Here is a 25,906-nt window from a genome sequence, read left to right on the forward strand (position 1 = left end):
AGTGCTGCCTACTAGTGAGAAAACACACAACAGGTTTAATTCTAGAGGCCGTTTTCATAGGCTACGACAGATGATCTTGTGATTACGATAAAGCGAAATTAATTTGATGAAAAAGGGACACGATTTGTAATCATGTGGATTATATCGAAGTGGTTATAATGTGATTTTGTAATGTGAATTATGGCGTCTGTGACGTTTTTGTTGTTTCTGTCCTCAACAAAACAGATTCAATCTATGATTACAAAAATTATGATCATTTCTCAGATAACTTTTCATTTGTGGAATCAAGCCATTCTGCAATATTGCAATATCACTCCGCCTGTAGGCTACTTCAAAGCATTAAATTACTTTTCACAGTAAAGTAGTTCCAATACAGCAGCTAAAAAGACTCCGCTCTATTCCTCCATGCTTCACTGTGGTAGAGATGCATTGTTTCTCACCAGATTTTCAAAGACAACGAGCATTAGCCTACCCCGCTTATTCTGAAAAATACTGTATTCTGTCTTTGATGTTTTTCTGAGACAGCAATGGCTTTTTAAGGAGTGCATTTGCTTAAATTTAGCTAATTCCCTGACTAATAGTTTGTGGTCAAGACAAGTGTGTGTGTGTGTATATATATATATATATATATATATATATATATGTGTGTGTGTAATACATTAACCTTATCATACAAGAAGTAAATAAATACATCTCCCAAAAACTTTTATTTTATTTGTATGTATAAAATCTGGAATTTCGCTAACATGGTTTGCAACAAATGATGACCCATTGACATTGTGCTTGAGAATTCACTCAATCAATATTTGGCATTCATGTTAACTCAAGTTTTATTAGTCACAGCTTTCAAACCATGATGGTACGCCACTTCTCCTGAAGTCAAGCTGAAAGATATTTTATTGAAACATGCAGCAGTGTGCGGCACAGTAGCCTACATGCATGCAGCAGCACTGCAAGAGAAAAATCCTACTAACAACACGCTACAAAGAAAATATTTGGAATTCATAGAGAAACTGTGCAAAATTATTACAATCCTTTTCTGAATCAGCCTCGAACCCAAGAGGGCTGGGTAAGAACATGAGGCATCTGACTGTAAAGTTCCTCCATTGCCCTAAAGTACTCCCACAACAATAAGACCCCTGAAGCAAGGAAGCAAGGCAATGACAAAAAGTCATAGTAATCTAAAACTTGACATACAACACAGATACACTTATTATAAGCACCATGAATTTAACATTAAGATTCAACCTTACCATTTCAATATCCCATCCAAACCTTACTATTAATAATACAACATAAACTAAATTAACATAATAACAATATTAACAGTATCAATAATATTATTATAAAAGTGTCGTGCGAACAAAGAGCCCTTACAAAGTGAACTGATAATGGTAAGACTTTACGGTAACACACTTATGAAACAATGACCATTATACTGGTTTTGCAAATAGAGTCATTTGTAAGAGATCAAATTCCGTAGGTTTCTTTTAAAATTTTCCAATACTTATTTTTATTGCTCCTTGCTTTTTTCTTTAGACTTCACAAACAAATACATCCAAAGATACACATTAAAAACTATTTGGAAACACTGTTTGTTGACACCATTTCGACCGCTAGTTTCTCCAAGCTTTTCTTCTGTTTTGTTTTGATTCCAGCATTATTATTTGTCCCCAAACCTCCCTTTCATCCTTTCTCTATTTCTTATAGTTTCCGAACTGAATGGCCAATCGGTCACCAACGCAGCGGAAGGTGGCAGGCTGCACCTCCCAGTAGTTAACCGGGTTTCCAAAGAGGCTGATGCCATTGTAGAAGCTCCTCTTCATGCTAAAACCTTGAGGGCAGAAGTCATTAATGTCCACTCGACTAATGTTGTTTGAATGAAGGTAGACCACCTGAAAAAGAAGCAAAAATCAATGATCGTGCATGAGCGAATGGGACACTTTTCGTTCATCAGCTTGATATCTCGCACCTGCAGGTACTTCATGTCTGGTAGGCCCCTCGGGACGCGGGTCAGCCGGTTGTTTTCCAAATGCAGCTCCCTCAGATTACCCACGTATGATAGGCTGCCATTCTCAATCATGCGGATATGGTTAAAACCCAGACCCAATCTGGCAAACAACGACAAGCACAACCATGAATAAGCAACAGACAATAGACGGGCCACACTCATTGTGACAGACCTCTAGTGAGGTGGAAACACAATAGACTGGAAATACTGTGAACAGGCACTGGGTCAACTGCAGCCCTGCAGGACAAGCTGCACTATAAAAATCTAGCACATGCAGGATTTTTGAGCAAAACATTATTTTGTGTGCGCCAATACCAGGGTTAGTATAGTTTAAAAAATTGAACTTGTTCTTTTATTTTCTTAATTTGGTTTTCAAATTGTTGGTTTTTAATTGTGCATAATGAAAGTAATTTTTACAATTTAAATTCATTACAGTTTTCATCCCATAAAGCTAGCAAATTGTGTACCAAAATACTCCAAATAACAGCAAAAAAGTTACAAAAGGTAAACATTTCATTTGTCACATTTATATAAAAATAGGTGCAGCACTTGCTGACATTGAAATGTGAATTTAGTACATTTAGGTACATTTAGCAGTAAACTGTGCCCATTTCCTGGGCATCTGTGACTCAGCACCATTGGATGGCCAGCACAGGCGAAAAACTACGTTACAACAGCAGCGCATGCTTAGAATGAACAGAACAATATCATCCACTTGTGTGGACAGGACACTAATATAGTTCCCTTTCCCTGCATTTGATGATGATACTATACCTCTGCATTATAGCGTCTGAAGCATGTGTGAAACCATGTACCATGGAAGCTATAAAGGGATGCCGGAAACACAACAGCGATAGCTTCTGCTCTTCGGCAAGCACTCTGTGTGTGAATTGTCCATTATTTGGTGTTGTTTGTTGAGTGACAGGCGTGTCCCTCCCTGCCCAAGATACATTACGGTTGGGGACAAGCTGTGTGTACATTGCCTGGTGGCTCAGGACTAGGGGGTTTTACCCAGGTTTCCCCTGTTCTGTATGATCAAGGTTACGCGCAGATATAAGTTCGTACCTTTGTCATGTGGAAGAAACTGTCCCAGAGTCCTGTGTTGGGGCATCTTGTCATAGAAAAATAGTGACAACAGATGCGTCACTCACAGGCTTGAGAGCGGTCATGGAGGGCTGCTTCGTAAAGGTCTGTGGAGAGGGCATCATCTCTCTTGAGACATAAATTGCCTGGAGATGATGTCTGTATTTCTTGCTCAGACGTACTTCCTCCCAGAACTCAGGGCCCATCATATTCTAGTACGAACAGACAATATGTCAGTGGTCTCCTACATAAATCACCAGGGTGACTGAGTGCCCTCTGTGCAGACTGTGAAAACTATGGGTCTGGCCCCTGAGTTCTCAGTTCTTAGGTGTTGGTCTCTCAGCTGAGATTGTTGAGACCATCCTAAACTCTAGAGCTCTCTCCACAAGAAAACTTAAAGGGGAACATGTTCACTTTATGGTGTAGAGAACATCAGTTGGACCTAGTACACTGCCCGGTGGCTTCAGTGCTGGAGTTCCTTCAGGAACATTTCTCTAGGAGGTTTTCCCTGTCCACGCTTAAGGTTTTACGTGCCGGCCATAGCTGCCTTCCACGCACCGTTAAGTCATGGACCCCTGGGGAGACACCGCTTGGTTGTTTCTTTCCTTCATGGTGCTCTGAGGATGAGGCCTGTGGCTCAGGTTAGGGTCCCAGCTTGGGACCTGGATGTGGTTCTGGAAGGGTTCTGCCTGGCACCCTTCAAATCAGGGCGTCTCCCTGCAGGAGGTATGTGATGCTGCGGGCTGGGCCTCACCTCACACATTTATACGATTTTATAGTCTGGACCTTCCTTCCACGCTGGGATCACAAGTGCTCTCATCCTGCGTTGTGCTTGGACAAGCTTCACACCAGGGCAGGCATTAGACAGTGTGGCACAATGGGTTTTTCGATCCCCATAATGTCGTCATTTGATGCAGCACGAGTTCCCTCAGGATTGTCTCGGGAATGATAGAGCGGCTTGCTTTAATCAGCTGCTTTATCAGAAGCTAACGCTGTTGTGTTTCTGGCATCCCTTTATAGCTTCCGTGGTACACCATCACACGCTACGTCACGACGCAGCGTCAATCAGAATTGTTAACAAAAATGGTAACACTTTACAATAAATTTGTTAACTACATTAGTTATCATAATAAAGTAACAATGAAAAAATACTTAAGGTGTTTATTAATCTTAGTTAATATTAATTTCAACATTTTCTAATACATTATTAAAATCAAAAGTTTAATTTGTTAATATGATTTAATGGACCTGAGCTAACATTAACTAACAATGAACAGATGCATTTTTATTAACAAACTATAATAAATACTAGGGGTGTAACGATACCCTCATGTATTCGATACATATCACAATACTGAACTCAAGATACAATATTATTGCGATACTCCAAGAAATATGGTAAAAGGTTAACAAAAAATGTACTGTTGATTAAAATGCTAAATTTTGTATTACATTTTGGGTGTAAATGAATAGGCTTGGACTTGGTGCTTGTAACCCAATGCACAGGACAACAGTGACACCAGAATAAAAATATTCATGATTCTGAAGCTGAAAATACAGAATTATTTTAGACAAATATGCTTGCACTCTGTCACTGGCCATTTTTTACTGGTAACATAAGACATTAGGCATTATCAGGACCCACAAATGTTCCCCCATTGCATTATTATACATTATATTTAACGTTATATATAGTAGTTTAATGTAGCCTAATACTGATACTAAAACTCTGAAAACTTGAATTTTTCCTCACATTTCTATTTTGGGTGATCTATACACAATACAGATTGTCACTATCCATGATATATATTGATGCATTTTTGTATTGCGATATATTGTGACACCCCTAATAAATACTGTAACAAATATATTGCTCAATGTTAGTTAATGCATTAACTAATGTCAACAAAATAGACCTTACTGTAAAGTGTTACTAAAAAAAATATTGTTTAATTGCTAGGTTTTATCAGCACAATACTTTGTTAACAATAAACTTGCACACTCCTAAGATAACTCAAATTAAATTGGCATTCGTGATTTTTGTGAAATTTAAAGGATTATACTTAGTACAGTTAAATAAATAAATAATACATTTTCAGGGGGCTGCGAAGACAAACAAATGGTCTATAATCACCTATGACTGCCAACAAGTTTAAATATTTGTGTATTTTGTGTAAAAAGGTATAATCAATTAACTTCTACAAATTAAAATTGTGATATGCAATGTCTGCTCTATATATAAAAAATATTAAAAAAAGCATTGTTTTTTTTAAATTTTCACATCCTTAAGATTTCATTCACCAGGTGGCACTGTTGCTTTACAGAAAGCCCACAGGCAGAGAAAAGGCAAATTGTATGTCGGAGTGCAGGTGAGTCATGAGACGGTTCACCTGTACAGGTGTTTATAGTGGCTCAGGTCCTCCAGTTCAATGGCTTGGATCTGGTTATTATCCAAATGGAGCTCATGAAGACTATCAGGGAGGTCTGGGAGGAGAGGGACATTCATCATTATATTATTGGAAGTCGCACCACGTCTCTGATCTTAACGTTACACTAAAACTTGTGCAAATTGTGATTTATTACCAAGGATATTCCTAAAGCTCATTCAAGTGAGAAATTGCACAAAGAAGAGTATTATCCAAATGTTCTTTTTTGAAAATGATTATGAGACTATCGTTTGACAAGCGTTCACTCTGTAATGACTTGACTAATGACTAATTATAATAAAGAATTACCTTTTGGTATTCCAGTGAGTTTGGCCTCAGAGACGCGCAGGTAGTTGAGTTTCAGCCCTTTGAAAGCGCCAGGCTCAAAGCCGCTGTTCTGAATAGGGTTTCCACCCATCTCTATAAGAAGCATTCAACATCAGAAAGAATATCCCATCACAAAAACCAGCAGGCTCCATCTAAAAAAGGAAATGGTTTGGTCAGACTGTAACCTCTATACCACATAATGGCGAGCGCGCATACAAACCAATGCAGTTCATGCTGCCCAGACCAGAGAACGTTCCTTCTGCAACCTTCTTAATACGATTCTCATGAATCCGCAGCTCCACCAGGGATGGGGGAAGGTTCTTAGGTACCACTGTCAGGAGGTTCCGGGAAAAATAAAGCTTTTTTAAATGTCGGAGGGGTGTGAAGGCTTGTGGGTGCACTTTGGAGATCTTGTTGTTGACCAGTGACAGGGCCTGACAGGAGACAGGAAGAGGTCAGCATTTTGTTCATGGAAACTCATGAAGACATGATTAATAATAGCTTGACCATGATCATTAAATATGTACACAAAATCTAATGACTTATAAATGATGATATAACTGTCTTGATCTTTTTTTCTTTTTACAAGCCATGTCAAATATTGTGTTTGGTGAGAGAGGCTGAATAAATATTAGGGATAAATATTGGGGATAATATGAGTTCTAAGAAGGGAACTAAAACATTCAGTTTGGCACCAGCGTGTGTTTCCAGAACTACAGGAACATTCTTCTTCAGTGACTTGAACTGTATGGACATCCTGTCAGGCTGTTTTGCAGAGTGCCAAACATAAAGTAATGCGTGCCGCGAACGACAGACCGATTTTTCAAGAGTTAACCAAAACATGCTTTAAAGGAAGCTGTCTTGTTGTTTCTTATGTAAAATCTGTAAAATAAAAATCGTACATATTGATGTTAAAATGTAAATATTCAATCTAAATGTACAGCTAAATCTTCAGTATTAAAGTAAATAGTGACATATGGACCTTGATGCGCAGCATTAGCCAATGGCGAATAAAAACAAAAACAAAGAATGAAAACTGGTGTACATCAGTGTACAGCACAAGAAACCACCCATAAAGTTGTAGAGTTTTTTTTTTCAATCACAAGGATCCATTTCTCAATACTTAGGTCCCTTTTTCAAAACAAAACTCTTCACACAGTTCTCCTACGCTACTTTCAGCTTGGCAAAACAGTATTTTTCACATCCAAAATGGGCTAAATCTACTAAAACATATATATATAAAATGAATCGAGTCATTCTTCCATAACTCTAGCAAACAGAGTTTTCCCTTTTGTATTGATGGTAATGAAATGAAAGTCTAACACCTATGTAGGTGTTCAGCTACATCTAATTGTTTTAATATTATTTCAATTTTTAGATTTAATATATTTAAATATGGTATTACTGTAGAAGTAGCACATTGCTGTCAATCACCCCTCCTGAGAGGTGGTTGTGGGCCTCGTCATAGAGGAGGGCTTAGGCCTCACCAGAGAGGTGGTCATGGGCCTCATTTGAGAGGTATGGGCGAACGTGGTAGAGGACAAGTCCACAGACCTAGACAATGGAACTTTCCACGATGAGAACCGGTAAGTCTTCAGAATGTAGGCTACGTCCAATTGTCAAATGATTGTATACAGCATAGCAATGTGAGCAAAACAGAGTGTGATGTGATTACTGTAAATGTGTTCTTACTGTCTCTCTTTCCCTGCAGAGTAGAGACTAGGCTGAATAGGGGAGCCAGAAGCAAAGTTCTGACTGACCAAGAAGAGCTGGCTGTGGTCAATTTGGTTCGGGACAGAAATGATATTCGCCTTACAGACATTTGGCAGCACATCTTGGACAATGACGACATATTCAACAATATGGAAGTCATAAGTTTGCCGACTATTGCATGTGTGCTTAAATTGTGAACGTGATTTCACCAACATCATTATATGTGTGCGGCTATATCAGAAGATGGTGTGGAAGGACACAGACCTTGTATTGGGTCATATAATGCATCTCTCCTTGTAACCTTCCTTGATAAGCTAAATCAGGACAATAGAGCTGATGGTGTGACCTATGTACAGTAATAGTCTGGGATAATGTTCAGTTTGACCATGCTCAAATGGTGCAAGCATGGTTTCGGGCCCATCCTCAGTTTATAACCCTGTATATACTCCCCTTTCCTTAACCTGATTGAGGAATTTTTCTCCACATGGAAGTGGAAGGTATATGATAGAGGAATTACGAAACGAACAAGTCACTCTTCTCCAGGCCATGGATGACACATGCAATGGCAGACCAGTGTCAGGCTTGGATTTGCCACGCCAGAAGATTCTTTCCAAGATGTTTAACTAATGAAAGCATCCATTGTGATGTGGATGAGAACCTGTGGCCAAATCCACAAGACATGGTTGATGGAAACATAGAAGTGCAGAGAGGAACAACAGTTGACAATACTGTAGTACTGTCGTTTTTTTGTAGCTACCTATGTTGTGATTATTGATTATTTCATCAATAAATTTCTGATTTGGATCAATGATTCCCTCGTATCTGTACTATTCTCTCTAGTCCTATAACAGTGAGGTATGTACATGTAGAACCATAATTAAACCTGCATATTTAATGATTGTACTAACAACTACACAGTGAAACTGGGTGTCTCGTGTGTAGGTGATATAAAGTAATATTCCTAAGATATTTCATGATAAATTAGTTATTTGAACCAATGATTCTGCGAGTGTAAGGCTTCTTTAAAGAAATAAATGCACAATGCTAAGTTATGAACATAAGCTTTGAGCCTGTGTTTCAAGTGAAAAATGACATCAAGTTTCTGAAAGTGGTGCCGAAATGATTGGGGGAAAAAAACACTAAGCATTTTAGAAACGTGATAATTGACAGCATATTGTGTGAAAATAACATGATTTGTGTTAATGGTATGGTCCACAACAGATGGATGTTGTGCTAATTATGTTTTGAAAATATGACTACAGGTCGGACAAAAGCATGTTAACAATTGTTCAAAACTGGAACAGGTGAAATTGGCCTAAAAAGAAATATATTTGAAATATATTTTCAGGATATATTTTGGAATATATGCAAATATTTGAAATTGGCCCAATAAATATATTTCATACTTATATTTCATATATTTTTGTTATATTTCAGAATATATTTCAATGTATTTTTTTCTGTATGGGTCCCCAAAAGTGTCAAAAATATATGTGGCATATATTCCAAATACATTGAAATATATTCTGGAATATAACAAAAATATGTGAAATATATGTATGAAATATATTTATTGGGCCAATTTCAAATATTTGCATATATTCCAAAATATATTCTGAAAATATATTTCAAATATATTTCTTTTGTGTATGGGTAGGTACATAGAGATTTTGCAGTGTTTGCCTAAGTTAGAAAATAATTCATGTTTTTTGAAAGTAGTCAAAAGAAATGCATTTTGCTGCAAAGCAATGCTAAACTTCTGATGTGATCGCTCTGTGAAGTGTTTTGAAAAAATGACCTACGTATTGAGAAATTGCTCCTAGCTCCTAGCAAAAACATGAACATGAATGTTCTCGTTTGAATAATCACTGCTTTGAGGAACACATACAAGCCAAAAAGTTTTCTATTTTACTTAACAACTGGCACTATTTGAAGTTCAGCCTAATCTATAATTATTTTAAGATACTGTCAAGATAAAGATTTCTAGTTCACATTTCTTCCATCAGTATCAGTGTCTTACATAGAGGTTTGTAAGTCCTTTGAAGTCGTTCTCCTTCAGTTCTGTGATACGGTTGTTCTGTAGGTCCAGGAGTTTGGTGTCTCTGGGAATATCCCTGGGCACTGCAGTCAAACCTAAACAAGATATTAACATGTTTATATGCTAGTTTAAAGCATGTAGGTTATATAACATACAGATCTGTAAACAAATATCTGTACAGAGAGACCATTAGCTCACATCTGGTCTGGATTTCCCCATTACAGGGCTTCTAATTTGACATCAAAATAACAGGATTAAATAGTGAATACAAATGAAAGTGTTAACCATTACAGTCTTTGACAAGCTATTTAGTTAGAAATGAACCAGTTATTATGGCCAATTGTGCTTATTGGTAATTTTCCATTCTGTGTCAGATTTTTGGAGGTATACTGTGTCTTTATATTAGTGTGACCTGGGGATGTTTTGCCACCACTTTAAATGTACATTTTAAAACCATTTGGGTTCTTTTGCCACACATGGACCACATCACAAAACTATATCTAAACTCCAACAGAACCACATCAAGAGCACAAATTCAGCATTGTGTCAGTTTTAGCAGTGCAGTCTCCAAGATTCTAAATCAGGCCAATGATTCATGATGATTTCCAGCAGAGCCCAATAATTTATACTAGGCTGGGTTCAACCTCTGTTCCCCTCCAGCCATTTATAATGTTCTTCAGAACCACAACTGCCACACCATATTGCTTACCTCAGGAAAGAAAAGTAAAATCACTGAGATATTAAGCACATTAAAGAAATACATTTAGGATTAAATAGTATAATAACAGACAGCATTGCCTGTTTTCCATTACCACAGAAAATAATTTTGACTTCAATGTGTTACAAAAAAAGAACTTCTGACTACCTTAATCAACTCAAGCATTTTCACAGAAAACTGAATGCTGTTATCACATTAGCTTAGCATTTTTTGTTTGTTAAAAGGATTGGAATTGACATTTTTGCAAATGTAATAATAAAGTGACCTGGGGTGATTTACATTCACAATGTACACCTATACACAATGTTTTCCTTTTATGATTGTTCTTCTTTTAAGCCATCCGCCCACCTGCCACTCAAACCAACAAGTGCTCAGTAACTTTAACCAACCAACCGCTGATGGACACAATGCCAAACCCCCAGAGTAAAGCTGGGCTTCGACAGCTGCCCATCACAGCCCCCCAAACACAGCTTTACACACATCCACAACTCCTAATAGGAACATATTTTATGATGAAGGCACACAACCACCTAAATATATACATAATTATGAACATATGTTAGAAATAGGCATCACCATCAATTCAATTGCAGCCTACATGGCAGAATAACTTCCAGATATATGAAAGAAAATAAGAGAGCGCAGTGGATGGATCAATGTATTGCATGGAAATCTTCATCACAGGGGGAGGAAGCATATAAAGAACCGCCTAAAGCGAGGGCTGTATTTTTCGATTTTATATCAAATCCACAAGCATAAACAAAGATGCAATGAGATTCACAAAAATACTTTCTAAAGACCAAAACACATTGCATAAAGCATTCATGCATATAGACAAACAGTCAGACACGCACAAACTAAAAAAGAATACATATAATTATAATAATAAGCTCCAAATTCCTAAGTTTTTGTTGCTTCTGTCAATTTAGTGCCTGTAAATGTTCTATGAGGATCGTAACTTGGGCAAATTCGGGTGGAGATGGAGAGAGCGTGTGTATATCTGTAAGTATGACTATAAGGCTACAGTGGAGATTCAATGGGTGCTCTTGGTACCATGCTGAAAAAATACACAAACAGGCCAAATTTTTGTCTGAAATTTAAGGCTTTAACCAATTTCTTGAACCTGCATCTAACCCTGATCTTTCCCACATACTAAAAAGACAAGCTCCGCCGCTGCTTTATGGGTGTGCACACATGCATTGCATGGTGGTTGGTTGGTTGGTTTGTTTTGTGTTTATACAATTCTTGTACATGTTTGTCCATCCACATTTTGTGTATTTATATATGCAAACTGAGTGATCACTGACAAACATATATTCACTTGATTGACACAAATTCCTACAAGGTGATGATGAATGGTTTTACAAATCAGTTCAGTTAACAATAATGTTTCCTCTTTGATTGTAGGTCTGTTTCCTATCCTTGGCAAAGAAAACAAGAGTATCAGAAGCAGTCACACTGAAATTAAGAGGCCCCTGTCAAAAAACTACATTTATAGGCCCAAATGACCATTTTTGTGGCTGTATTGCTAACAAGACAAAACCCAAGACTATTTCTGGCCATTTTGAAATAAACAAATGCTCAAAGACTTCCATATCTTCCTATTTTTCTCATTCTCCCTCTCACTTTCCTTATTCTCCCTGTCTATCTCTCACACACTGTCTTCCTGTAAAACATCCTGTGCGTGTCATAAAAAAAACACAGAACCCCTCCTACATTTCACTGGGAAATTGCACAGGCATTTTTCATTGTTTCCAATTCAGGCCCCAGATTTCTTTGATACTAAACTGCCACAAACTGGACATGGACAGCTATTTTTGCCTGTTTGGATGTGGACTGTCAAACAGTCTTTATAAGATGCCACTATTATGGAATTGAAACTAATATTAACAAAAGATCCCCAAACATTAGAAAACTAAACAGTAACAATAACTATATTAGAGTCCACACCTATGGATGATGATGCTTTGTTTATTATAAACATGCGCTACAGTTATGTCGCATAGACTCTACAGCATTAAATGCTTGAGCTCTTTAAGGTCGGGTAGATCTGATTTGCTGTTAATGATTTTATCATTCATCAGCTGGAAAAAAAATCTTTCTGAAAGTGACTCCAATGATATTGTTCCTCTGTGTTGTTATTGTTATAGCTGTGGTGTGGACTTGGATGGATGGATGGATGGATGGATGGATGGATGGATGGATGGATGGATGGATGGATGGATGGATGGATGGATGGATGGATGGATGGATGGATGGATGGATGGATGGATGGATGGATGGATGGATGGATGGATGGATGGATGGATGGATGGATGGATGGATAGATAGATAGATAGATAGATAGATAGATAGATAGATGTGATACTCACTCAGGTCTGAACATTGCAACACGCTGAGTTGACAATGGCAACCAAAGGGGCATATAGACACATCCGGTGGCAGCTCCTCCACAGCTGATCCCTCTTCATCTCTCATCATTACTGTCGACAGATCTCCTCCTTCTCCGTCCATAGCAAAGTCCCAGAATCCTCTCTGCTCAAAGGGCAGAGTCAGTGAAGGAGCAGTCAGGCTGCAGACACTGAGCAGCAGCAGCAGGAGAGAGCGGCGGGAGAACATCACTGAGGTACAGAGACTTACACACACTGACCTGCAGGATCAGGAGAGAGAGATTCATCATTATTTATTTAATTCGACATAAATGTTTTTAATGCATAACTGTGTGTATTGTATTTAGAGCATTATTTTTATAAACTCTTATTCACACAGGCCTATTAAACAGAGCCTTTAGGGCCAGATTTAATAACAGCTTGCGCCAGCGCAAACCCTCTTTCGGCATTAAAAAACTACTGTCAGGATTTAGTAACAACTCACAGCAAAAAATGAGCGCTGAAATGGCGTGGACAGGGTTATTTTTGCGGCTGACCTTATTGCATATGCATTTGTAGGAGTTTCCCTTTCAGACACAAAATGTATGGGAGGAGAGTATTTAAATTAATCATGCAAGGTGAATTACTAAGGTTTCCGCTAGTCAATTTACTGGTATTTGCAAAATAGCAACGCGCCAACAATGCGCCTGAACACACCTCGTTTTCAGACCAGCACGCCCATGGGCGCAACAAATGGGCGCAAATGCATTTGCTATTTAAACAACGTGGCGCAGGACGTGAAAATGATAACTGCGTCGGACTGAAACTAGCAAAAAACACTTGCGTTGCGCTTGGCGCTGCATTGCACCGGGTGTAAGAAAGGGCCCTATGTCTACTCTTCAAGTTCAGCCCGCAGCCCATTTCCTTAGCTCTGCTTATAATCATTAAAACAGTTTTCACAAAGTGCATCAATGGAACAGGATGGATCCAAGTTGTTATTTGGGGTTTTGGGAGGATATTGTATCATTGCCATCCGAATATAAACACATCATTCAGCACAGGACATGCACTCCCTGAGAAACACTAAAGCTTTGACATGTTTCATGAGGGCACATTTAAACATTACTCATTAGCACAAAAAGTGCACCTATTGAGTTCATTTTTTGCTATCCTCTGCAGATTTCTTTTTAAATAAAAAAATTAATATAGGGGAAACTAAAGAGACAATCGGTGAGTCTGTGTCTGTAGCACGTCTGGTCAGACAGTGTGTGGTGGTGGAAAAGGTCAGACTGGCCTTTTTAAAACATATCTTAAAACAAGCCATTCATTAGACAGGAAGGAGGTAGGAGGGAATATTTCTGACAGTCTCTGTTTGTGTTTGTGTGTGTGTGTGTGCCAAGAAGGGTGGGGAGCCACCTATGATGTCATTTCTCAATGTCTTCCAGCTGAGTCCTGTGACATCATCAGATTTGGGGGCTGAGATGTGGTTAAATGCCTGGGGTCCGCAGAACCCACCAGAGGACCTCACTGATACCTTAAACATGGGCCTGTAACCTGAACCGCAAACTCGATTCAGCCACATACACTCCACCTGTCAGTTCCTGACTTAACCTTGGCCCTTGTGGTGAACTTAAACTAACCGAGGCCTAAAATTATAGTCAACACCTGTTCTAAACACAAATCGACCACCTAAACCCAACCTTCATCCTGAACTTTGACTCTGAATCATGCATACTCTAATACCTCACACTAAATGTACTTGTAAAAAAGCAACATAACATTAAAATTATCCTTTAAATCCATCCAGCTGGGATCAAAATCAGTAAATCTCACTGCCAGAGCCATCATAGTTGATTGTCCACACAAGTGAGTCTCACAAGAGTTGCCACAATACTTTAATGCATAGTATTCCCTATACATGCTGGGAAGAAGCACATGTGGATGAGCGAGAGGAGCCAGATGTCATGTGTCCCAAGAGAGAAACTCAATGTCTTCCCATCACAATTTACTGCCACATTCAAATTTATTCCCTCAATAACAAAAGTCGGGATGTGAAGATTAAAAAGGCATGAAAAGCATTCAGCCTCCCAGATACTCAATCAAATGCAAATAACTATTTGCTATTATTATAAATAATAATTTCAACAACAAAAAACTTCTAAAAAATACCCAGAATAAAGTTAATATTGTTCAAATGTTCATTTAAAAATCATAGACTTTGTCTTTAGTGTTACTTTTGTGTTAGCTCTAATCTTTAAGAATAATATAATATATCTGAATTTTCAATACTAATTCAAGAATTTATTTTTAAGTTAGATAATATCTGCCGTATCATTTGTCAGTCAAAGAGGAACACTGAGTTGAGGAACATCTTCAAGTCGTTATAGACAAGCCTCAGTTCCTATTTATGCATAGCAAACTCCCAGTAAAGACTCCCATTATCTCAGAGTTATCCCACACAAATGTTGTTCATGTAAATGTGTCTGCTGAGTCCTTTATGTCTCCCATTTCACACAGCGTCTGTGTCATTACTGAGTAATGAGCATGGATGCTTTTGCCGTTCCCCTTGGCTACTCCTCAATCATCTTCTGTGAACATTCAAGCTTGTCTAGGTCCGAGGCAAAAGAGAGATCTTTGAAATGGACTTACAAACCAACATTTACATACAAAATTTGTCACAGTGGCTGACAGTTCCCAGAGCTGACCATATGGCTGATCCAAACATTTGCTAAATATTAGTTCTACTAAGGTAGGCATTAAAGCCTAAAGCATCCAATGAAATCCCATTCTTCATCCTGACGTGCCAACATCTATGTGTGTTTCTCTCATATTGTCTGCCCATCTTTCACTTTAAAGTCAAACACTTGGAAAAGCGACAGCCGTTTTTTATGCCGCTGACCTGGAATAAAAGCAAACAGGGAAGTGTAACCCATTTGTAAAAATAGCAGCTAAATTATACCATGCTCCCCAAAAAAGGTCCGGTTTGGACTGGCCAGAGGAATGCGAGGAGAGGGCCGAGGCACAATTATACTCAAGTCCTTGCATCCTGCACTCCATAGAAGAGTTTGAAAACTATATGCATTATTTATGACCACAAACACCATAATATGCGTAAGTATATGTGCCATTTTTATGAGATAAAATACTGTTGCACTCAGCACTTCCACGCAGCAACTCTTTAATGAGCAGCTGCTCAACAAAACAAGGTGTCTTGAGTAGGATTTCAATAGTTATGTTCGCACATCAGCAGAATATGATTGTCTTTGCTGTTTGGAGTACTAAATACGGTTCTGTAGGGCTTTACAAAATGTCTACAAAAGCGAATAAAATGTTTACAAATGAGACAAAAAGGGTCTTAGAATTATTCAAATCTATTTGGCAAAATTTTTACAAACAGACAGAAAAAAATATTACAAAACAGTGATATTTATATAAAGCACAAATACAATCGGATCACTAATAAATGTTAGGAAAAATGATGTGATGGTATACTACAGCTGTAGCAGCAAAAGTAAAATAATAACCTTTTCCTAAAGATTTTGAATGTAAAAACTGGTAAAGCAATGCGTGCTGACCTCACTAATCAACTACCAGCTTGTTGGATGAGTGGTTGTCCATTGTGATACATTACACAGATGATGATTGACTTTGATGACCTATTCATACAGACATTCAATCTGGTAGTGTCTGCTGTCAAAAGGACAATCTAAGAATCACACCTGTAAAAACGCTTGTCAATCCCAAACAGTGGCAGTGTGAAAACAGCCAATAAGCAAAATCTATATACATCTGATGACTTTGACAAAAACACACAAACATTAGCTGACACAAAGATAATCCTATCCCACGGCCTTAGCCAAATACATCAGTGGACAATCCAAAGCTCATTACACTTAAGACTCGGACACCAGTCTAAAGACACATTCCTTTCCAGCACAGTCACCTGGTATGGCCTAGACATAACAACCGCTTCTGAAATCATTCTAATATGCTGATTTGCAGCTCAAGAACCATTTCTTATTATAATCAATGTTGAAAACAGCTGTGATGCTTCGTATTTTAATGGAAACCATGATACATTTTTGAGGATTAGAAAGTGTTGTTTTAAAGCATATATTTGAAATAGAAATCTTTTGTTACTTTATAAAAGTGGTTACTGTCAAAAATCTTACTGATCCCAAATTGTATAAACAAATAAAACACATATGTTTGTGTCAGTAAAAAATACACTTACATTTATATTTATTGTTGCCTTTCCCAAAATAATTAAAAAAAAATTGACACTTTAAAATTTACAAATTTTGTTATTCTTAAACCTGTGACACAATCTTTTTAAACACTCTTTTGGAAAAAATTCAAAACATTTTTCAAACATTACATTTTCCAATAGTATTACGTTGCAATTTTGACCAAACCTCACAGAATACCAAATGTTACATTTTACAAGGCATATAAACACATGCAAAAAATGTAAGCTTCTATACAGTACAAGTACAATGATGTTCCCTTTCAGTCGGTAATGTTCGATGTAGTCGACGTGTCGACTGATTGGGATCACACTAGGGAACCTGTCATCTTCGAGTATTCGAGTACGCCCCGCCTCGCAGCGCGGGTATAAATACGGAAGTGGATGCACGCACCAGTTGTCTTTTGTTTCGGAGCCGATCGGTCTCGATGTCCCTGAAGAGTACTGTTGTTTACAACGAGCGAGTGTGTCGGTGTTCTTCTAGGAAGACTCTCCCAGTGTTGGTGGTTCTACAGCAATGAGTGCAGTGGTGGATCGCGAGCTTTGAGCTCTCAACTGCTGTTTTAACAGCATCAAATTTCTGTGTTGTTGATGGCTGGTTAGAGGGCGGAAAAGTGCGTGCTTCACTGTTTCAGTTCACTATTCAGTGTTGCTGCGGTCATTCCCCTGTGTGCTCCGGCACTGGTGATGGGTCCCATTTCCTGAAAGAGCAACACGGTTGCGTTTGCGTGTTTTCAAGATGTCTTTCCACCCGTGCATTTCTGGATGCGATCGTTCCCTGTCCCCCCGAATGGACGGTCACAATAGTTGTATCACGTGTTTGTGGAAATATATATATATATATATAGAGAGAGAGATACAGCATGTTGAAGCAGCTTTTGTGGATAGTTCATGTTCTCATTGTGAGAATATGACTATCGCGGTGTTGAGATCGAGACTCGCCTTCATGCGTGAAGGTGGAGTCCTCATTACCACGCCCGCTATCAGAGGATCATAGTGAGGCTTCCCTGCCCGGTAACCAAACCCTGTGGGCCCCTCACTCCTCTATCACATCGCAGCCGGTGGAGCCCCCCGTTGAGCATGCTGGTCCATCTGTAATGGACCGACCAGCTGTTTATTCGGGGCCCCTCCAGGAGACAGGGTGTCGGTTGCAACATGAGGGTGAGCTGACCTCTGGAAATGATGTCTCGGCTGCGTTATCTCCCTCTGGGAGTGTAACGTTGCCCGAGCCAGATCCAGAAATGTCAGCTATGCTGAAACGGGCCGCTGAGGCTGTCGGGCTCGAGTGGAATCCTCCACCGTGTCCCGAACAGTCTCGGTTGGTTGATTGGTGTCTCGGGATGAACCGCGCTGGTTCTCAGCTCGCCGCCCCAGTGCCTTTCTTTCCCGAAGTGCATGGAGAGCTTACCAGGTCATGGATGGCACCTTTCTCTGCCAGAAACTGCCTGAAAAGCTTTTCCCCCCTCACTACCCTTGACGGAGGAGCGGTGAAGGATTGTGTGGCTATCCCTCCAATGGAGCGGTCTGCCATGACACAGGTGCACCTGTGTCCGGCGGCCACTGCCTTTTGGACTGGGGCCCCTCATCTTCCCCCTAAGGCATTTGAGTTCTCGTTCGTTCTGACGGGCAGAGCTTACAAAGCCTGTGGGCAAACCGCCTCCTCTTGCGTGCCATGGCGCTGCTACAGGTCTATCAGGCCAGGGCACTCATGGACATGTACGAGGGTAGACCAGACCGTGCGTTCACAGGTGAGCTCCACACTGCATCTGACCTCACCCTCCGGGGCAGGAGTGTTGTGGCGTGCGCGATCAGTCTGGTGATGTCCACCTTAGTGGTCTAGGAGTGCCATCGTTGGCTCAGCCTGGGTGATATGGCGGATGCGGACAAGGTTCGGTTCCTGGTCTCCCCAACTTCCCAGGTTCCCAGGAAGCCAGGTGGCAAGCGACAGTGAAAGCATTCCTGAGCGGGCCACTCAGGGATGGAGGAGGATGCTCTTGGAGTTGGTCCAATCCATTCACTTCCCCTGGTGGAGGGCCGGGTGGAGGCTTTGTTGTGTGTGTGTAACTGTTCCGTTGCTGGCTCCCAAAAACAACGGAGCTAGCGGTACCCACACTTTAAAGAAAGAGCAGTTTCCTCTGTTCCTGGGTTCAAAGAGGGCCAGACTGGTGGTGTGCGACCCTGTAAATCCTTGCACCCCACAGCTACCTCTTGTATCGTCAGCCGGCAGTTGGGTGCGGTTCGAGGACCCGGTCACGCCTTCTCACGCACTCTCTGCAGCCATGAACAGACAGGTAAGAGTCACACTACACACTTAGACCCTGCTCCGGGCCGCCTTCGGGCCCTCTGAGCTGGGTCCCTGTTTTTTGCCTAGAAGTCTGTGGTATCCGTGGTTCCCCTGCATCGTTCAGTTGTTGTAGCACTATACGGTGCTCCTGGCTGATCCAGTTGTTCCCCCGTACCAACAGACTCAGCTTCATTAGCTGGCATTGAGTGTGTTCGAGGACCTGGTCACGCCTTCTCACGCACTCTCTGCCGCTACCTAGAGACAGGTGTTTACAAATCAGACCCTGCTTCGGGCCGCCTTCGGGCCTCCCAAGCTGAGTCCCTGTCTCTAACCTGCTGCCTCACTCTGAGTATGTCTTTGATACCTTGGGCCCCCTGTGTTGGTCCGATGTAGTACTGAAAGGTGCTCCCGACTGACTCATCTTGACTTAGTTCTTGTATCATCAGACTCGGCTAGATGATTCAGTTCGTCCGGCACCCGCCCATGTACAGCGCTGTTTGTTACACATCTGTTTTCCGAATTGTGCTGCCGTGTGATGCTTCCTTCAGATATCCACTCCTCCATAAACACGGGCCATCCTGTGTCTTGTGTTGAGGGGTCGAAGTCTCAGTACAAGTCCCTCCCTTCGAGTGCTACATAGCCAGTTGGGTCTTCAGGTCAACTGGAGAAGAGTAACTCATCTTCACACTGAGGAGCTTTTTCCCAGTATGGATGTGGACTTGGTTTACATGTTTCTCAACTGGAATGTGTCCGGTCAGTGCTTAGAGGTGAGAAAGGGTCCCACTGAATAAACTTCAGAGGCTCCTGGGGCATATGTGAGACGCAGCCGCATATAAACGGTTTCCTCCATATGATGACCGCTTCAGCACTGACTTAATGACCAAGTTCCTAGGTGGCCGTGGCAGAGCAGCACGCTCCGTGTGTGAACAACACCTGGTATGCTGCCAAACTCTTAGCAGTGTTCAGACCTTTTGTTTCTCCGGGCTAATCGCTCCTAGAATGAGTGTATAAAGGGGCCATGTATAACGGGCATGCAGTAAGGAGGGCTTGGGCTCACACTGCATTGGCATTCAGTTGCCTCGAGTTGTAGCAGTTTCCTTGCTTGATGCTCAGCAAGATGCACTGCCCAGTACAGCGCCCGTTGCTCATACGTTTCCCTCGCATGTCACAACTCACCTGCCACCTCCTCCTATGGGGTCAGAAGCTTCTGAGGTCGCTTCTTTCACTCTAAAATTGCCTGCTCAATCGTGCCTCCCAGATGGCCTCACGACAGCCTGTTGCCGAAGAGAGTGGAGACTCCATCCCCAGGCGTTCCAGTTGTCCAGGATATCTTCGGGGCCGCACAGTTAGCTCCCTCTAAAGAAAAGAGAGCTCCCTCTAAAGAAAAGAGGCTTGCTTACGATCTGGAGTAGAATCTGTTCGTTGTTGGTGTTCTTCTCACGGGATGACCCCCGAGAGTGTTCGATCACTTCTGTGCTTCCTTCCTGCAAAAGATGATTCGGAGTGTGGCTGTTCCGCTCCACCCTCAAAATGATGTTGCCCTTAAAGCACATCAGGATGCAGTTGAGATATAGGAAGTACGACTTGATCGTCAGGTTCCTGAGCGGTGCAAGGATATGAAATCCTCCTTGCGCCCCCTCTATACCTTCTTGGGACCTATCTCCAGTGCTACTGCACTCTGAGACCTCCCCTGAGTACTACAGGCAGTTGAGTTAAAAATCTGTTTTTAAAGAAACAGTTCTTCTACTTGCTTACTCTATCGAGAAGGTAGGGGACCTGCACACATTTTCGGTCAACGAATCGTGCCTGGTTTCGGGCCGGCTAACTCTCATTAATTGAGACCCCGGCCTGGGTTGTGCCCAAGGTTCCTACCGCTCCCTTAAAACGGGACCAGGTGGTGAGCCTGCAAGCAGCTCTTGTCTGTTGAGACAAGGGAAGGGAACCAGCTGAAGGGAAGGCGGTTTCCATGCGGAGATTGGCCTACTAACATAAATTAGTGTGGCCTTCATCTTGGTGAAATTCCAAGGTGCACCGTGCCCACCTGGGTAGTGAGCTCCTCCATAAAGAGAGTGTAGCTCCTTCCTGGGCGTTGACACGAGTGCCTCGCTGACAGATTAAGAGCTGTGGGCTGGGCGACACCAGCACATTCGCTAAGAAATTAGCCTATGTGTCGAGCCTGTTGCTTAGTGGGCTCCCTTCTCACGAAGCCAGCTTCACTTTAGCCCGGTTTGTAGTGTCGGCTTGCTGTGCATTTTGTCTAGGCACTGGAAGGTGGCAGCACTAGTGGCGTCTTAAAAGGGATCCCAATCAGTCAACACGTCGAGTACGTCGAACGTGACCGACTGAAAGGGAACGTTTCAGTTATGTATATGTAACCCTCGTTCCCTTAAGGTTCCACTTCTGTATTTATACCCACGCTGTGGGGCAGGCGTGCTGCGACTTTTGCCTCGTTTTTACAATACTCGAAGATGACAGGCTCCCTAGCGTGATCCCAATCAGTCGACACGTCGACTACATCTCCGTTCCCTCCTTCAGGGAACAAGGGTTACATACGTAACCGAGACGTTTTGTTTTGTTTGATTTTGTTTTGAGAAATTCAAAAACTTTACGATGTGTAATAAATGATGTTTTGCTAACCCATTACAAGACTGATAGTGTGATAGTACATATCTTTAAACATTGGGAAAATAATTCCTAATAAGCTTATGAAACAATGCTGTTTAAAATTTAGACCAATACATGAAAACTGCATGAAAACAATTAGTTACTGTCTAAATCTCCACCTAGTCTGGTGTTTCTGAAAAAGACAGACAGTAATTAACTAAATGTCAGATTTTAATAATAGGGCGCACAACAGACGCCTCTCCAGAGACTGAGCAGTGCCCACACAGAGATCTCTCTGAACAATACTGCATGTTTCCCATGATTACTGTAATAATAATAATTAAAAAAAAAAACACATTAGCCAAAAAAAGGGAATTTCCATCCAAACTGTGTGAGGCATGTGTTTATGTCTGATTTGAATGTCTTTAATACTCACTTGTAGAGTTAAGGCTAAAAAAGCAAAAAGACAAAGGCTATGGCGTGTCTGCATGCTTATATATTGAGTTGCAATCTATAAATGGGACAAGAGATAAAACATGTCATTTATTTAAGTCACAAAATAAACTTCATTCCATAAAATAGGTATAGTGAACTTTTAAAAAAGCATTTCGATTCGCATTACCCAAAAATCAAACATAGGTCACCCCTCATGCACATTATCATGTCCATCAGAAACTTAGGAGTTAACATACTCTAATAAGAGTTGGCAGACATGTAGTTGCAAAGTTCCATATAGAATGTCTAAACCATCGAAATAAAGTGTTACTAAATGCATTTTCATCTTTTAGAATATGGAAATGAGGAGCTGAATGTTTAGAGATGAATTATGCCACTTATCTAACTAACATACCAAAGTTGGGAGGAGGAAGTTGTTCAGTTTACTGCGCTAACCGTGAGAGCCAGTGAACTCACATGACCCTGGTGAATCTGTGGTTTATGACATTAGTTGGGAAGGTCATGAATATAGCATTTCTCTTTAAAAACAGCTTTGACACATTACATGTGGTTTGATTAGGAGTCCAATGACACTCTTGCTTTCAATGTTCAACAGCCAATAAAACTCTGATATCACCAACTAAATATATGAAGATTCCCAATATAGTCTGTTCTCACAAATAAAGTCAATCATCTAAATTGAGCCATTTTGTCTGTTGCATGCACACATGTATAGGCTACTTACTTTTGTCTGTCTCACTGACACACACTTTCTCTCCTGGCAAACCATTGGGTGGTTCTGGGCTCTGTGCTGGCTGGAATTAACTGCTGGCTTGACTGTAATTTGTTAACTTTAGTCCCTAAAAAAGCTTCCTGGCAATGTCTGTAACTGCTCTGCTTGAATGTGGTGACTGGCACAACAAAGAGTGAAGGCAGACCTGATCAACAGAGCAGCCGCTTGTTAAAAGAGTTATATAGAGTGTGAAACCGTATTATTTTAAAACGATATTGGCCATTTCCACAATTAGATATATAGACAATTCTGAGAGAGACTGAAAGAGATAGAAAGTGAAGGCAACTGGAAAAGGACAGAGGTGCTGACAAGGCAATTGAAACGAGAGAAATAATTCAAATGGTCAAGGTAAATAAAACTTGCTGTGCAGAATAAAAAAATAAAAAAATAAAAAAAATAGAATAAATCATAAAACATGATTGTAAATGTGATAAAAAATTGAATAAATATTTTTTTTTTTAGGTGGGACTAGTGGCAATCATGGCTCCAAAGGGGAAAAATTAAGTACAGACCAAGACGGACGGACAGACAATAGATAGATAGATAGATAGATAGATAGATAGATAGATAGATAACCAGACAGACTCAGAGAGCTGATTTAGTGCTTTCATCCTGAATTCAGCAAGAGTCATCAGTCACATCATCATTCAACATCTCCTAAACATCCGTCTTTCCTCTTCATCCACCCTTTCCTCTTTCAGTGTTCAACTGAAAACATGAATTCTGTAAATAAAGCTAAGTTCACCCAAAATGTTTAATTCTGTCATCATGTACTCACCCTCAAGTTGTTCCGAATCAGAATGAATTTCTCTGTTATGTGGAACATAAAAGAAGATATTTTGAAGAATGTTTGTAACCAAACAGTTGTGGGACACCATTGACTTACATAGTTGTTTTTTTTTTCATACTATAGAAGTCAATGGTGCCCCACAACATTCTTCAAAATATCTTCCATTGTGTTCAACAGAAGAAAAAAGAAATTCATACAGGTTTAGAACAACATGAGGGTAAGTAAATGATGACAGAATTAAAATTTTTGGATGAAGTAACCCTTTATTCACATTAGCAGAATTTTACATTTCTGTAAGAAATGTGCTGAGTGCTGAGAATTTCAGATTTTTTTCATGACATAAAAGAACATCTAAGGTATTTTGATTGAATTTAAAGTATGAAGAGGAATTTAAAAGATAAAAAGTTTGAACTCTTTAACTATCCAAACATAATGGCATGCACCAGCAGCAGATCATAATTTAGAGCAACAATATCTTCACATCACAACTCTGTTCATTTTAATAAAAAGAGAGCAACAAGTTTGCACATGCATACGCTAACCTACATCTAGAAAGTTTCATAATGCAATGCATCGGTTCCATGTGCTTTAAGGTTCGCTAAAGCTTAAGTAGGCTCGACTAGAAAAAGTATATTTAAGTTCAGTAATTATCGGAAGAGCAGAGAAATCAAAATGACAACATAACATAGCCTAACATAAAAAAGAGCAAAAAAAAAAAAAACCATAAGTTATTAAAATAACTAGCAAACGCTCAATACCACTTACCTTAATTTTTGCTGCAGTATTTCCACTCTGTGAGCTCCTACCGTATTTATCTTCAGTGTTTGTTATTTGGGCTTTAAAGTATGTTCTCTTCGTCGTGACTTGTTCTCCCAGTGTTAACTATCTGAACTAACTCCAGTGGGTCATCAAGCCTGTCTCTGTCAGTGAGGCAGAGAACTGGACTGGTTTCCTCACGGAGGAAACAGGCAAACACGGGCGGGTTTGGGTGGGTTGGACAGTGCCAGAACTTCTGCCTGTCGCTCTAGGCTGCGCACTCAGTAGTGTGTAGCCTACTTATTGCGCAACATGTAGCCTATGAAACGATTTCTGACAGGTTCCGTGATTTGATGTTATAACATCAAATATATTTACACGTATTCAAGTGCAAGCAATCGAAGGAAACGGTTTCTAACACCGTGGATATTAACAAATACCCTGGCAAAAAAAAAAATGTCATCATGTTAGGCTAACCGTGTAGTTTCCGCCAAAATACAATTTATTGTAGGCTATAGCATGTTATGAATGTGGGATATGTTGGCTAGCTACAGGCTACCTTTCATTTTTAATTAGATTTTTTTTTTAATCGCCTCTAAATGGGAAACTGAACAAAACGAAAAGATGAAAAATGTTAATAGATGCAACTTAGTTAGCAAAATATAGCCTAGCAGACTATAATACGTTTTTCTGTTTGGTGTTTTTTTTTATCAGCAGTACATATAAGCCATATTTAACAAAATGCGTTTACATTTTATACATTTAATAATAATCACAATAACCACTGAAATGTCATATCTACAGTAAGTAATGAGGATGTTTTGTTGGTCCAGGTGATGATCAGTTAGACAGGTTTAACTATGAGGAATGTAATACCCTAAGGTGACTGAAATTCATCCAAAATCAAATCAATCATTAGGTGTTAATATCAGTTGCTTGTCAAAACCTATAAAAAGAACATTCATTTCTTTGTAGTTGAGAGCAAAAGCCTGCCTATTTCAATAAGCTGGATGAGGTATAAAAAAGGCAATGCAAAAAAACATAATATCAAAACGTCAAAGTTCTATATTATTCTGTCCTCTCAGCTATTCCCTTCTTATACTGTCTATGGCTATTCCTCATTGTCTTTTGCAGTTTGAAACTGTTTAACATACCTTAGTTACACACTGCAAAATATATTTAACTTGTTTGATGTAGTTATAGTGGCTTCATAAGTGTAGCACTTTCTGAGGAGACAGTCTGCAATAAAGAGAGATTCACTCAGATGCACTTTCTTTCTGCACAGAGAAAAAGCTGCAGGCAGGATGTTATAG

At 40.0% G+C, this 25,906-nt stretch overlaps 1 protein-coding gene across 1 annotated transcript; it reads right to left on the reverse strand.

Annotated features, from left to right (window-relative positions):
• Positions 1–812: 812 nt before the first annotated feature.
• On the reverse strand, positions 813–24,882 carry bgnb (biglycan b). The gene is made up of 8 exons (XM_084098467.1): positions 24,603–24,882; positions 12,689–12,966; positions 9,581–9,693; positions 6,068–6,281; positions 5,830–5,940; positions 5,485–5,578; positions 1,973–2,111; positions 813–1,895 (listed from the first exon to the last, which is right to left on the reverse strand). Exons 2-8 carry the CDS (start codon positions 12,933–12,935, stop codon positions 1,698–1,700), a joined length of 1,116 nt encoding a protein of 371 aa, XP_083954593.1. The 5' UTR covers positions 12,936–12,966; positions 24,603–24,882; the 3' UTR covers positions 813–1,697.
• Positions 24,883–25,906: the final 1,024 nt, after the last annotated feature.

Source organism: Abramis brama (genome assembly GCF_963993115.1).
Source record: "Abramis brama genome assembly, chromosome: 22".
Taxonomy (NCBI): domain Eukaryota; kingdom Metazoa; phylum Chordata; class Actinopteri; order Cypriniformes; family Leuciscidae; genus Abramis; species Abramis brama.